The sequence below is a fragment of the Harmonia axyridis genome, chromosome X, assembly GCF_914767665.1.
Source record: "Harmonia axyridis chromosome X, icHarAxyr1.1, whole genome shotgun sequence".
NCBI lineage: Eukaryota > Metazoa > Arthropoda > Insecta > Coleoptera > Coccinellidae > Harmonia > Harmonia axyridis.
The window spans coordinates 10,112,133-10,127,930 of NC_059508.1; the positions used below are offsets into that span (position 1 = coordinate 10,112,133).

Here is a 15,798-nt window from a genome sequence, read left to right on the forward strand (position 1 = left end):
AAATGTGATTTCTTCTTTCCTGGCCAAATTATTGATAGGCGAGTCCCAATTGTAATTTTACTAATAAAATATTCACACACATTAGACTTTTTTTTTAACTTGAAGCCATTCAAAATCATGAAAAGACAAAATTAAATAGACTAACTTACTACCCAAAGTGTATTCTATTTTTGCAAATGTTGATAGAGGGAGAAATCAAAATAAATGAAAAATCTTCCAATGAAGAAATTTGGAATACCAAAAAGTTAGTTCCAGCTTTGAACAATATTCATTATTTTGGTTTTTCACTTGAGAAATTCATTCATAAATATAATAATAAACATTTTAACTGATGAGATTATTTAAAGTGTGAAACAATCAGAAAAGATAAACAACACAAAAAAGGAGATGATATTCAAGCTTTGAGCTGGGAATTTTTATAGTTTTCAGGATACGTTGTTGGGTAAAATATCGTAGTGCTGTACTCCATGGGAAAAAACTTTCATAGAACACTACTGTTTCTCGTAACTTACACAAGATTTAAATTTCTGAAAGGTCTTTCAAAGACATAGAAGGGACAGGATAAAACACATCTCATTAAAAAAAATTTAAAACCATTGAATATGAAACGTTCATTCATAGACCTATCATACTTTATATGGCACGGGCATAGCTAGGTTTTAATTTTGGGGGGATGTAAGACAAGGATTATCGACGGCTCGCCTCTTTTTATTTTAACAAATGGTGACATCTTCCCATTTCGTGGGAACATGCCTCACATGTTGATTCCAATTGGTACAGGGTGGATAAATTAAATCTAAGCAATAATTAAAACATTCACGAATACCAAAAATATTGTAGTACTAAACTGTCATTGAACACCAATAAATTACTAAACAAATAATGACATTTCACAAGAAACTAGACGACTATTTTTTTAAATTGATAAGAAATAATTTTTTCATATTCTCTCTGCTAGACCACAAATACCAAACATGTTTGGAAACAGCTCATTTTATTAATCTAAAAATGTAACAAACTACAGGGTGTTATATTCAAACCAATTGCCGCTAGACAATAAGTATTTTTGATAATATTGTTAATTTAACTAAAAGATAATGTTACGCGTTACTTTATGAACACCCACAAAACTATTTTATTTTTGTCCATCCTGTACTAATCGGAATCAACATGTGACACATTTTTGGAATCAGCTCGGCTAGAGTAATCGGAAAATTAAGACGAAATGGGGGTGTTCCATTTAAAAAAAATGACGGTGACGTCATTACTCGAAAGTAATTCACCCTGTATATTAGATTATTATTTTTAATTACGGTTAATTAAAATAAAAAATCGACGTGTTTCAGGATTATTCCTTAAAATGGTCTGTTTAGCTAAAAATGAATTTGTTCCATAATTTACGGACACAGTGTAAAGATATTGTTTTAAGGCATAGATCTAATATCCACAGCCATCAATATCAATATTCAAAAATGCATTTAATCCATTGTTGTGGAAAAGACCGCTGTCAGATACTTCACACAGAAACATAGACCAAATCATAGAGAAATGAATAGACTCCCATAGACCAAATTTTTATATATTAGGATTAAGTGTTATGAATTTTATATTTGAAAATATTTCAACCAATAACAATTCTCATTGGAAAAAGCTCTTCATAGTTTAGATCATAGATATATGAGCAGAAAAGAGTTACAACTTGGTTCTAAAATAAATAAGCGTGATTGTGGCGCCCCTATCAGCAGTAGAAAGCAACTAACGATGTTTTTTTCCCGGCATTTGACGCCTAAATCGTAATTCGAAACAATTTCCCAATATGAATGAAAACCTGCACTGAAAAATTAAGAAGAAACTGTAATATTAATAACAGTTTATTGAATATTTCAGTGAGGTTTTCAAACAGCTCTATCCTATATTTGTTGTTTAATAATCTTGAAAGAAGTATTCTTAATTAATTTGAACATTTAGATGATTATTAAATGAATATCTTCTGAAAGAACTAAATATTTATAAATTAAGAGATATTGATATTTGTCTTGTAATTTTAACGAGTATGCGCATTAAAAAGGCACAAAGAAAGGTTAAGACCACAGAATACTAAAAAAAATTTGTGGGGTATAGACTGATAAACCGATTTTAATTCTTTTCTGTGAAATTCAACTCTATGAAATGTCTACTTAGTTGTGCATAGGAAACTGCGAAGCATGTTGAATTAAAACAAAATAGGTGGTTTTAAAGTTTTTAAAGTCTTTATATATATTTTTGAGCTTAACATGAGAAATGTCGATTAAAAATATAAATGTTATAAGTTGTATTTGTGAACTGGATGTTGCAGTAGCTTAGAAATTGCGTGTTTCTTACCATGCTTTCGTTCAACAACATGGTAAGTAATAACTGTCCATATTGACGTTAAAGCGTGTTTAAATCGCTTTTGTTGCTGTAAAAGTGAGAATAGTGTTAGTGTTGAAGAGTAATAATGTCTTCTGAACCATCACAAACATCAAAAGAACTTTTAGCACTTAGTGACAAGTCTGGTAATAGCGACATGGCTGGAGCATCCTATGCTAATGCCGTTCTTAATTTCAAACAAACGACTAAGGAGATTAATGAGGAGTTAGTTTCCGAAATGACTGCAGTAAGTAAAGAGAAGAAAGCTGAAGTACCACCTTCAGTTGACATTGAAGATAGTTCTTTTATACCTGTAGTCAGTCATAGTAGAAAAGAAAGGAAAAATGAAAGACCCAAGAAAGAAAAACATAAACAGCACATTAGTGCTGATAGAAATGATAGAAACCAAGATAAACATTTCGAAAAACATCAATCGAAACATGAACCTCAATTAAAGGAGCAAGCTGAAGCTAAGGATGAGAATGTTACTAATTCGAAGAAAAAGTTTGTTGAAGCTCCTCTACCCCAAGTTAATTATTGGGCAATGAAAAAGGCAGTTGTGGATGTGTATGGTGAGCCGAACTCGATTTCTCCGCAAGGTACTTCTGAATCTTGTCCTCCCCAACCTACAGTTACTGCCAAAATTATAGAAAGGAAAAAAGATAAGGTTAGTATAGAATTAAATTTTCAAGTATTGATAACTAAGTATAATTTTTTTAGAGTGACACTGAGTTTATCTCAACTCTATTTGCATATATTAATTTCTTTATTAGTCAGGGTCAGTCAATTAATATGCGAATATATTTCACCTAAACCCAATAAATTCCAACTTATGCATGAACTTATTTCTTACTATATCTATTAGGCAACATTGAATGAATTATAACCTGTTGAGTTCTCTAACTCAATGAATTTTTCACAGGCTAGTGAATTTACTACAAATACTGCTGATTGGCCTACCCTAGGGAATCATGGTGAGGTAAGTCTTCAGTGAAAGTTTTCATTCTTTTTTAATTCTATTCTTCAGGATTATTCTTAATTATTTTTAACTTTTGAACGTATTAATTCTCACAGTATATTTATATTATCATTTGCTTTTTTCATCAAAAACAATGTATTCAACTTGACTTAGCATTTCTCGTAACATTTTCGAAAGGTATTTTTATTACTCAGCAATGAAATAACTCATTTTGTTCATTTCAATAATGAATCACGTTTTTATCCAAAATTTCAATGATTACAATTGTCCATTATATGAAAATTGTAGTTATCAATTCAAGAGATAGCAATTGTATTGCCATTATTAGAAAAAAGCATTGTTCTTTATCACTTGAAGGCATATGTCAAAAATTTCTTGCAAATTAAATCCTTAATATATTCTTATTTATAATCATATCTCAGGCACGCAGATCAAGTTCACCTTCAAATGGTGTTCTAAGAGAAAAACCTTTAAATGAGGACAATGAAGATAAGAGAAAAAACAATAAGCACAAGTGGGTTCCCATGGTGGTAGATACGAGCAAATCTAGAAATGACAGATCGTCTTCAAGAAAAGACAGAGGTGATGAACACTCAACAGCAAGCGAAGGAGAACGCGAATGTAGAAATGAAAGAGGTTAGAAATGAGATCTAGATCAGAAATATCTGTTAATACTGGTTGCAATTTTTTTTTTTCTAAACGACATTATTTTTTTCAAGGAAATGGAGATAGACGTAGAGCCGGACCTAATGCTTCGAGAGGTAGAGCTAGGAATCGTAATGGAAGAAAACCTCCTTTCCGTAATAATAAGCACAATAATGATTCGGAGTATACAGATTACCCAGCTAATTTCTCGGAGGTACGTATATCTTGTGAGTTACATCTTAAAGTCTGTAAGGGATTATCTAAAAACAGTTTGAAAAAATACTTATTTCTGGGTTGAATTTCACATAGATAAGATTTGTCAAGTTACAGTTGTTTTGGGATAGAAATGTATTTACTTGATGAATTTAGTCCATAAATTGGGAAACTATATGCAATTTTATGATATCAACAACATTTTTTCAGATCATTAAGTATAACTCTATACCTGCTGCAACTCCAAGTTACATGGTACCATATATGGGAACATGCTTTTTCAACTCTAATGGAAAAGCAGATGTAGCTAGCGTCAAAGAATGTATAACTAAACAAATGTAAGTTATACAAATTTTTTTTTGTACGTCATTTCAATAAAATGACTTTTCAGAGAATATTACCTGAGTGAAGAGAATCTTGATAGAGATTTCTTCTTAAGGCGAAAGATGGACCCTGACGGTTACCTTCCTATACCGTTAATTGCCTCGTTTCAACGTATACAGGCCCTAACTAGTGATTATGATGTTATTATGTCGGCCATAATGGATTCTGATAAATTGGAATTGGGTTTAGATATGAGGGTAGGTGTTTAATTTCGTGTTAGTCCATACATTATTTTTATTATTATTCTGCTGTTCTTCACTATGCGATCTCTGTGTTTTAGGTCCGTACCAAGCATGACCCGAAAAAATGGCCCATAATAGACAAAAATGGAGAAAGCATAGAGGATCGACTTTTACCTCCACCTCCAATTCCAATGAAATTAAGGGAACAAAACATAGAGAACTTGAATCCAAATGTAGCTGAATTCATCCCCTCTGATATTTCCGGAAGAGCTGGTAAATCAAATGAAACAAATTAAATTTACGAATTTTGTGTGATAGATGCTTATTAAGGGTGGCTCAGTATGGAAATAATTGTGGCATTTATACATACCTAGTGAAAATTAATCAAAATCTAATTGGATATATAGTAATAAGGATGTAATAATACGGGTAGCTTTTCTGATATGCCATAAATCCGTCCAAAAATAAGGAAAACATCGATATAAATTTGTGATGCCAGTGGGTTATGAGGTGAATAGTCGTGCCTCATATCGCCGGAAAATAATTTAAAATGGAATTTGACAAATACAGAATGTAAAATATGATCAAATAGTCATTCCATAAAAACGATAAAAAAAAATTTAAAATACAAAAAAAAAAAAAAAAAGAAAAAAGTAAATCGAATGAAACAAATTAAATTTACGGATTTTGTGTGATAGATGCTTATTAAGGGTGGCTCAGTATGAAAATAATTGTGGCATTTATACATACCTAGTGAAAATTAATCAAAATCTAATTGGATATATAGTAATAAGGATGTAATAATACGGGTAGCTTTTCTGATGTGCCATAAATCCACCCAAAAATAATGAAAAGTAGTATAAATTTGTGATGCCAGTGGCTATGAGGTGAATAGTCATGCCTCATCACGCCGGAAAATATTTTAATATTGAATTTGACAAATACAGAGTGTAAAATATGTAATTATAATCAAAAAAACAAATAAAAAAAAATTAAAATACTATAAAACCAAAAAAAAAACAAAAAAAAAAAGTAGTAGTATGTAATCATCTATTATTACTTATAGAAAAAAAAAAAAAATTTTGTATAGTTACCATTTTTTTATAATATGCAAGTTGATAGATTTTTTTTGTGATATCGAATTATTTAGGGATGTTCTTTGAACAATTTTAGTATCGGTATATGTATTTTTCCGAAAAGCAATGCATTCTACGTTCGATGGGCGTAAGTGACATCATTTGGAACCATCTAATACTAGCGTTTCTTTTTATTATTATAATTTGTAAAAAATCAAATTTGATTAGGAGAATTGAATTGATTATTAATTGAACATGACGAAATTCCCAAATCAAAGTAACTTTGATTTCTCAGTATGTGATATAATTTTAAGTATGAATTATTTTAGTTTTTAGATCTTTTTATCGTTATTTAGGACGATTTTTTTTTTTTTTTTTTTTTTTTTCTTGTCAAATGGTCTTTTACACAAACAATTTTTATGTCCTTCCTTTTATGTTAATTGAAATAAATCCCACCTTTTTTTGACAATATTTGTCACCAACTCTTTTCTCTTCCCTCCAATTTATTCGAATAATTCTTTTCGATTATTTAGGTTTTTACTTGACTGAAGTTCTTTTGGAAATTGTGAATAAAAACAATATTTAACTCCACTATTTTCATTGGTACGCCAATTGTTTTGCCATTCCATGAAATAAAATTAAAATATAGTTTTTATTTAATTTCAAAGTGAGCAATTCTGTAGAAATCCCATTCATTAAACTGTCAGTTTCAACCCTTATTTCCTCACAATGTGGACACTGGAATTGACTATCCAGACCATGAACATAATTTTTTTTGACCCTATCTGTATTTTCTTACTTGATTGAGATAAGAATAACAGATATTATTATTCCACTGATTTTCGAGAAAATTATGCCAACATATCCCTTTACAGTGATATTTTTCTCCCCTTCTATTGATAAACATGTTTTGATTTTTTTCCTAACACTTGTAGAAAAGAACTTTTTTCTTGACCTGTGATATTAACTCGCGACCAGTGGAATAGGAATACGAAAATTCACAGACATACTGACACATATACATATATGTATATAACAAGTGTTCATTAAAATTCGTGGTCAAGAATGCTGTGGAGAAATTAGAGTTGATTTTCTGTGATTACAAGTAACACTTGCAATCACAAGAAAATCAACTCTAATTTCTCCACAGCATTCTTGACCACGAATTTTAATGAACGCTAAATATATTTAATTGAATATTAAAAATGATATAATGGATTCGAGTAATTTACTTGGCAAAAAATTCATTTTGAAATTTTCAACATGAGAGTCTCGCTTGTGTGGAAATAACTCCATTTATTAGTTCAGAGTAATCGAATATTTTGAGGCCGCGATCATTCTTAAAGTGCGATAAGATGAAAATTATTGACAATTGTGCTGAACGTGTACATCATATCATTCACGAATTATTAGTTATTAGTACATGAGAAAGCTGTGTGCAAAACGGATGCCACGCAAGCTCACAATCGATCAAAAGCAACAACGTGTTAATGATTCTGAAAAGTGTTTGAAGCTATTTAAGTGCAATAAAACGGAATTTTTGCGTCGATATGTGACAATGGATGAAACATGGCTCCATCATTTCACTCCGGAGTCCAATCGACAGTCAGCTGAGTGGACTGCACACAATGAACCGAATCCAAAGCGAAGAAAAATACAACAGTCAGCTGGCAAGGTTATGGCATCAGTATTCAGGAAGTCTGGCGAATACGGTGGACAAATCTTACGACAAAAATGGTATCGAAAAGTTGGAAGATCGCTATATCGCCCTCGAAGGCAACTATGTTGAATAATAAAATCAAATTTTGCAAAAAAAAAAATGTGTTTTACTATGGTAGACCGGGGTCTTTTCAATTGGCCTGTTATGTGTCAACAAGGACAGGAATTGTTTTCGACGTTTTCATTTAAAAATGAAAATATGTAATGTCTTTTATTCCACTGTGTTACAAACTATTTATAATAAATTGATTTGATAAAGTAATATGTTTTAGTTCCCTTCCACGCGAGTTGTGCCATATTTGGCACATGTCATAATATCCACTTTTTCGCAGATAGTTTGAGGCGAGAATTATTTAAATTTTTTTTATGGATAAACACGTACCTAATACACAACATGAAAAAAATTGCCCGTGAGGGGGTTGAAAAAAACTGTCACAGAATTTGCCAATCGATATGTTTATTATTTCCTCTTTCAATGTTTAATATTTCATCACATGAAGGATATTATCGTATATAATTTTGTTTACGAATATCCCATAGCAGATTATTTTCCTTAATCTGAATAAAAATTTGCGTTAAGATGCAAGTCCAATATTTTACCGATTATGCCTCGTCCGAAATTGATCTTGCCACTACTAAAATAGATCACAGATTTAACGATTAAATTATTAAATTGAAATGAGTCATTCTTGATAAAGGTTATTTAATATTGAAAAGCATTAAAAAATTTACAGAAATTCCGTAGCCTTCACAATAATAAATTTTTGGATTGATACAATCAATAACTTTTTTCTCATTCAGAGAGATTATTTCTAATCAAGGAAATAGATATATCAAAGAATATATTATTGTTGCACGGCATTTCTGGAAATTCTCGTTTTTCAGTTTAAATGATTATATTTTATCGAATAGCTCCTACCAACAACAAACATAATAACAAGGAGAACAATGTGATAAATCATGAACAATCTGATGGTGTTGAGTTGCCTAAAAATGGTGAAGATTATGAAGCTTGGAAAGAAGTGAAAAGGAAAAACAAAGAGAATAACCCAAAAGAGAAAAAAGCTTCGAAACCCAAGCTGCGGCATGAGGAAGATTACGGCTTCATGTTTTTAGAGGATATAGATTTTGATGATGATGTCCCAGCTGTTAGGCAGAATACGTTTTCCGAAAGCTGGTAAGTTCAAACCAATAAATTTCTATAATGCTCGATCGGGTTTTCGCCTACAATTGCTGTTGGCATCTTCAGAGGTTCCAAAGTCATTGATTGTGACTCTCCCAAACTAAGTTTGATATCATACGAATACAATATTTATACATTCTCCACTAAGTGGAGTGGGCCTAGGGCATTCATTTCCTCCACCTCTGGCTGGTTTGGTTCAGGTTCAATCTATTACTATTATTATTACTATAACCAGGCGCTATGAAGTCTCTTCTTTCTCGTTGATGTTATTGAGATGCTTCTATACAGGGTGATTCACCGGGATGGCATCTTAGACGTTTATGGAAAACTAATTATAATTTTGCATATTGAGGTTTGAGACAATGATATTTCTCCCTAAAATAATTTCAGATCTCTACAACTTCCCGTTATACCGGAAACATACTACTACTTCCTTATTTCAAATGCCACACCCAGTATATTATTGCATCATTAGATTTTGAAGACAATTTTGGCAATATGCAATACCTTGGGTGAATATTTAACGGTTCATGAGTTAATGGTATTCTTATAAAAGAAATGGTGGTGATGAGGAGTCGCTTTTTTTTTTAAATATTTTGACAGAAATTGCTTAGTTCGAACTTTTTTCTTTTTCGATTCTGCAAATACGTAGTAATATAAGGCAGTTTGCGGTTTTGACCAAAAAGGTACAGGGTGTTAATAAGAAGATCATGAACTTGGACCATTCAAATTCATCAAAACTCAAGATTTTCAAATTAGAACCTTTATTTTTTATTATTTCAGTCTATTCTATGTACAAAAATAGTGGGAGTTTCTTAAGCAAACCCTATTCCTAAAATGAATACTTCAATAGTTATTGAGGAAGAACTTTAAATGAGGAAAAACCGCAATTTATAACTGTGTGGAGTAGTCTGAAATAATAAAAAATATAGGTCTAATTTGAAAATCCAAGTTCATGATCTTCTTATGTACACACTTGACATTTTTGGCCCAAGCCGCAAACAGTATAATACTACGTATTTGCAGAATCTAAAAAGAAAAAAACAATTGCGAAAGAAGCATTTTCAGCCGAAATATTCAAAAAAATTTGAGTCCTCATCGCCACCATTTTTTTTTATAAGAATACCATTAACTTATGGACCGTTGAATATTCACCCAAGGTATTGCATATTGCCGAAATTGTCTTCAAAAAGGCTATCTAATGAAGCAATAATATACTAGGTATGCCATTTGAAATAATAATAATAAATAAGGAAGTAGTAGTGTGTTTCCGGTATAACCGGAAGTTGTAGAGATCTGAAAATATTTTAGGGAGAAATATCATTGTCTCAAACCCCAATAAGCTCAAAATTATAATTATTTTTCCATAAACGTCTAATAGGCCATCCCGGTGAATCACCCTGTAGTTGGGGGTCAAACAAGAGATACAACTCAAAGATTCATTATCGAGAAATTGATGCTTTTCAATTATATTAACATGAGAGAAGGCCTGGTTACCAGCAATAAATCGCAATGGAACTTAACCAATCAGCATTCCACCTAATGGAAAAAGTTTTAATATCGTTGAGAACAAGAAGTGTCAAATAACAATCTACTAGCTAGTTATTTCTAAAGATGCCTACCGACGCTGAAGGCACAAGGATTAGGTAAGAAACCAATTCCGGCGATGTAGCATATTTATTATTTTTATTCATTTAAAGCATAGTTCAACGAATCATCAAATATTTATGAATCACCTATTCCTTTCACAGGGCGGATGATGATGATGATGACGATGAGATCAGTGATCGTGATATCAACAAGCTCCTCATATTTAAACAGAACCCAATCACAATGAACCCATCTAGGCTTCCCAAACACGAAGGATATGATAGGACAGGAGATTTTACAACAAGGGTTAAAATGACTCAAGAACTTGTTCAAGTGATTAATGATGGACTTCGCTTTTATGAGGAGGATCTTAGGAGTAGACAGAGGACGTCATCAGTTGGCAGCTATAAGACGGTGAATGTCATTTCTCAAGAGGCTTTCGAAAAGATGGTTCCTGCTGCTCATAAAAAACCACATAGCCAGCCACCTCCACCATTGAATATTGAGAAGAATACTGACAATCATCGTAATACAGGTAGTTCGTTTTATTTGTTCCTCCTTATTTTCTTTTGTCTCTAGAGATCATCTTGTTCTCTTGTCAGTTCTGGTGGATAATTAAATTTTTTTAGGTGATCAACCGAATGAATCCCACCCAACCACTTCTAGTACTTCTGGGACAACCAAAGGAAAGGCTAATGTCAAAAATGTGCCACGCTTTTTCCCTGTTATTAAAAATGAATCTGATCCAGATCCTCATACTCCTCGCAAACGCAAGACAAGGCATTCCAGTAATCCACCTGTAGAGCATCATGTTGGCTGGGTTATGGATGTTAAAGAACATCGTAACAGAACTACATCAGTAGGGTAAGAAATTTATATAGTTACACTAGGGGAATAAATTAAAGGATCAAAATAATATTCGAAATGTTCAGCGGTTTTTCAAATGGCTGTGTTTTCGATAAAAATAGACCATTCCTAATTTGATAAAAAAAAAACGATTTGAAGCTTGAAGTTTATACATCTTCTGATCAAAAAATTATTATTATTAAACATAGATTAAAGTCTAGGCAATGCCTATAAACTCGCAGATTGTTTGAGTACCATTCAATGCTAATGAATACAGCGAAATTTTTTCAGTTTTCATTTTTGGTTTACAGAATTGGAAACTTTATTTTCAACTCAACCACTCTATGGACGAGATAACTTGTTCACTCAACTTCAATATCCCTTTTCCAAATTCATTTTTATCAAAAATGCAGCCGTTTGAAGAACCGCTAAAAATTTTGGATTTTATTTTGATCCTTTAATTCTTTCCACTAGTTTATAATACAAAAAACCAACTCAGAATTCAGATAATCTAGCCTGATTCATTTCGAGTATGCCTACTTGTAACCCTCTTTCTTCAAAGCGATGTAGTTCAAATGACCACATCATACGGTCTAACTAATGAGTTTTATCTCTCTTCCTCGTATTAGATATCTTTGCCATTACTGTATATTTGTGTTTTGTTGGTCCAATTCCTGATATTCATTTATTATAGTATAGAATATAGCCATCAGTAATAATCAAATTGAGTTTTGTTGCAGAAGTCCCAGCGAACACGCTTCTGCAAGTGGTAGTGAATTGCCTAAATTCCAGCATCCCTCTTATTCGCTCATGGATACGCAATTTTCTCAAGTCGCATATAATAAGTACCGCAATAAGTGTATAAAGGAACGTAAAAAGTTCGGTATAGGTAAATCTCAAGAAATGAACACCCTTTTCCGTTTCTGGTCATTCTTTCTCAGGGAAAAATTCAATAAAAGTATGTATAACGAATTCAAGGATCTAGCATTAGAAGATGCCGAATATGGATGTAGGTATGGATTAGAATGCCTATTTAGATTTTACTCTTATGGTTTAGAGAAAAAATTCAGACCACACTTGTACGAAGATTTCCAAAATCAAACATTAAAAGATTTGGAAAACAACCAGTTGTATGGTCTAGAGAAATTTTGGGCATTTTTAAAGTACTATAAACATAGCAAAGATCTACAAGTTGATCCAATCCTGAAGAACTATTTGAAGAACTATAAAGTTGTTGAAGATTTCAGAGTAGTAGAGGTAGGTTATTCACAGGAGAATTTCCAAATATATTTGAAGTTATATTTTACTATACTTATAATTTTTCAGCCACGCATAAATGAGTTGAGAAAAAGAAGGAACCGTAGTTACTCTGAAACTATGCCCACATCTGATGAAGTACCGCCTCTTCGTCAATTTAATTACACAAGGTGAGTTATTTTTTATAACCAATAGACTATTTGGCAGTTCAGAAGAATGCTCAATGTATAGACGACATCCTCTTTGATCAAACTTTTCAAAACGATACACATTCATTTGACAAAAATATGTGATTAAATATCCCTAAAAAGATCTAAAAACTATTTATTATTATTAGAATTAGAACCTGATGAGGAAAAAACTGGATTGGGCGCACATTCGATGATTTCAATTCAAAGTAAACACTTATTATTTTCTTTACAAATTTAGAAGTTTTCTACAATAAAATATGCTAGTTATTTTGAGAATATCAAGAGATTAATTTTTCCAAGAGGAGCCAAAGAAAACTTTGGGAATTTGAAACCCCATTCAGTTATAACCTCAAATAGATTGCTATAGTGAAAATGAAAAGATCAAACAACTCATTGCCCAAACGTACGATACATGTGTCAATTTCTCGTTTTTTTTACGTTTGATCTTTTACTAAGTATTCTACAATAAAATATGCTACTTTTTTTTTCGATAGTTTGAAAACATGAATTTTCTTTTAAAAAGGTGAATGAAAACAATTTTTGAATTTGAAAGAAGATTCAATTTTAACCTCTAATAGTATAGTATATATATATATATATATATATATATATATATATATATATATATATATATATATATATATATATATATAGTTATATATATATATATATAGCTATAGTAAAATTGCATTTGCTTTGATTGATAATTTTTCGTGGAATATTCTTAATAATTGGATTTGAGATGTCTGTCAAATAGCCTATTGATGCAAATTTAAAATATTTTATTCGATCATCTGGAATATAGCTGCTAGTTTTGAATTTTCATTATTACTGAATTGCTGACATATTACTTATAAATTCACATTAGAAACTTATATCCTGATTTGCTGCTAATAGTATTAACAATTTTAATAATTAGTAATGATTGTTTTTGTATTCTGAAGAATTCATTAGAGAACAAAATTACGAATTAACTTTGAAATCGCATCATAAACCTATTGGATGGTTGCTCGTTTTTTTACATTAATTCATTTATTTTGTTTGTTATTGGATTTTTCTCTTCTTTTTTCTTCAGAACTTAAAGTATAATTGAGTGATTAATGATCATTTTAATGTTAATATATATTTTGATATTGAAAACATAGTTATACATCATTAGCCAATAGATTAATGTAGTTACTAGATGGAGACTCATTATTTTTGGGTTTCTTGTAGACGAGATAATTTGCAACGTTCTGCACCTGGCACTAGTGCGCCTAATCCTTCTGCATCTTCTTCATTTCAACATTACAGGAGACGCACTGAATCTACAGGTTCCGGAAGGGCTAGGTTCTCAACTGTTCGCGCACAGAAATGAAGTAGCGAATATTTCTGTCTATTCCTCCATATTTAAGAACAATAAAATATAAAGCAATCATTCAACTACTATGTTGAAACGAAAACTTTCTGGTAAATAAAAAAGTTCAATGTATGTATAGTTGATTTAAAGTAATATTCGGCCTTAGTTGAATTAGTTTGTATAAAATGTTTTCCATAATTCGCAAATATAAAGAAGAAAAAAAAATTTATAATTCTGTGCCATCAGTTACTGGCATGTATAATTGATATTTTTCTATAAGACTATTGAGTAATAAAATTTCAACTAGCACGTGAAATTGTGTAGACTTACAATATTATTTAAGACATGTTAAGGGCTCCAAATGATCTTGGTAATTCATTGTTTTGTTCATTTTAAAAAATCTTGTCTAGTACTGTATGTAAAATTTTTGCTCATTTGCTTTCATACTTATGAAGTGTAATGCTTTCACTACTTATTTAGTTTTGTATTGTAATTAATTCGATTAGTAGTGTAGTTGTGTTACATAAAATTATTTGGGCGAAACTAAAAAAAAAATCGTGTGAAGTATCATCCACTAAGTACAATAACGATTAAAAAAATATTCAAATGTTATTTTAAAACAAAAAAAATGTTCTTATATATATAAGCTCGTGATAGGATGTGAAGCAATATGCTGTCTATGTCAGAAATGATCTCATTTTTTGTTTTTTACTCCGTTAATGCTCGATTTGCTCCCATAACAGTTCTTGGGGATTTAAATAGGTAAAATTTCGCATGTGCCTTCCCTTTCACCCAATCCAAATCACTACGTTTTAATACAAAAAATGAGATTGCGTTTTCCTCTATAGTTATCACTTTTCAATTGACCTGAACTATTATTGACCATAAATTTTAAATTTTTGTATTTCTTTTTGGCCACTAATTATTGACTCTTTTCACAGCAATACTTATCCCGATTTTGCTTCATATTTTAATTTAAGATTGGTTATTTGATATAATGAAGATAATGTGTTGTTGATTATTTTGTTCTGTTGTTTAATAACTATGAAGTTAAATTTTACCATATTTAGAAATAAGCAGCACCATTCATTTTTGTTTCAAAAATATGGTCAGTAAATTGTCTTCCATTGACACCAAAAAAAGAATAAAAAGTCTGAAACCACTATTTCGTAGTTTTTTGAACATACTTTCAAATTAACTGATTTTCTCCCCTACAGTGTTGTTCACTTTATGTAGATTAACTGTATCTACAATTCTATAGGGAATTGTTCATAGTGTTGCAGAATTTTGGCAGCACTATTTTAGAAGGATCAAAGCCAAACTTGGAAAAAATGGAAACAGCAGAGATATCACTTAGCTAAAGTGAAATTTGAAATCCCAAATAATGTATATAATTTAGTCTTGAGCAAATTTCTATTCCAGTAAAATCCTAAATTCTTTACCATGTGTTTTATATTAGCGAAAAGCCTAAATAACGTGTACATCTTTTTTAAGGTAATTTATTCTGTTCATTTATTCTAAAACCTTATCTTATTTACTTATCTTTGAAATTGATCTCTTCAAATTAAAAGTTTGTCTTCATCTAAATTTCAATGAAATTTGGTATTGTTATTTGGGTTGCGACATTTGAAGTGTTTGTCTACCAGACTGAAAATAATAGAGCATAGAGGGCTTATTTGCCGCTGTTGGTTGAGTTTTTTTCATGATTCAGAGAAAAATGAATATATTGAGTTTTTAGTGCTACGTAAAAATTGAAAGTTACCAATTATTTTCCACTGAATGACTACACACAATTCCACTCCACTT

At 31.0% G+C, this 15,798-nt stretch overlaps 1 protein-coding gene across 1 annotated transcript; it reads left to right on the forward strand.

The window, feature by feature from the left end:
- The first annotated feature begins 2,148 nt into the window (after positions 1–2,148).
- On the forward strand, positions 2,149–15,157 carry LOC123686311 (la-related protein 1B). Its single transcript, XM_045626362.1, has 13 exons — positions 2,149–3,055; positions 3,311–3,367; positions 3,790–4,003; positions 4,087–4,226; positions 4,436–4,563; positions 4,617–4,806; positions 4,890–5,064; positions 8,499–8,763; positions 10,521–10,894; positions 10,989–11,223; positions 11,946–12,462; positions 12,532–12,632; positions 13,869–15,157. The coding sequence occupies exons 1-13, from the start codon at positions 2,477–2,479 to the stop codon at positions 14,008–14,010; spliced, it is 3,117 nt and encodes a 1,038-aa protein (XP_045482318.1). The 5' UTR covers positions 2,149–2,476; the 3' UTR covers positions 14,011–15,157.
- The last annotated feature ends 641 nt before the right edge of the window (positions 15,158–15,798 follow it).

Bases quoted from the DNA above. Each gene is read 5' to 3' on its own strand.
- LOC123686311 (XM_045626362.1), top strand. From the start codon at position 2,477: ATGTCTTCTGAACCATCACAAACATCAAAAGAACTTTTAGCACTTAGT. The intron at 4,004-4,086 runs GTTAGAAATGAG...ATTTTTTTCAAG, and splicing joins CGAATGTAGAAATGAAAGAG to GAAATGGAGATAGACGTAGA. The intron at 12,463-12,531 runs GTAGGTTATTCA...ATAATTTTTCAG, and splicing joins AAGATTTCAGAGTAGTAGAG to CCACGCATAAATGAGTTGAG.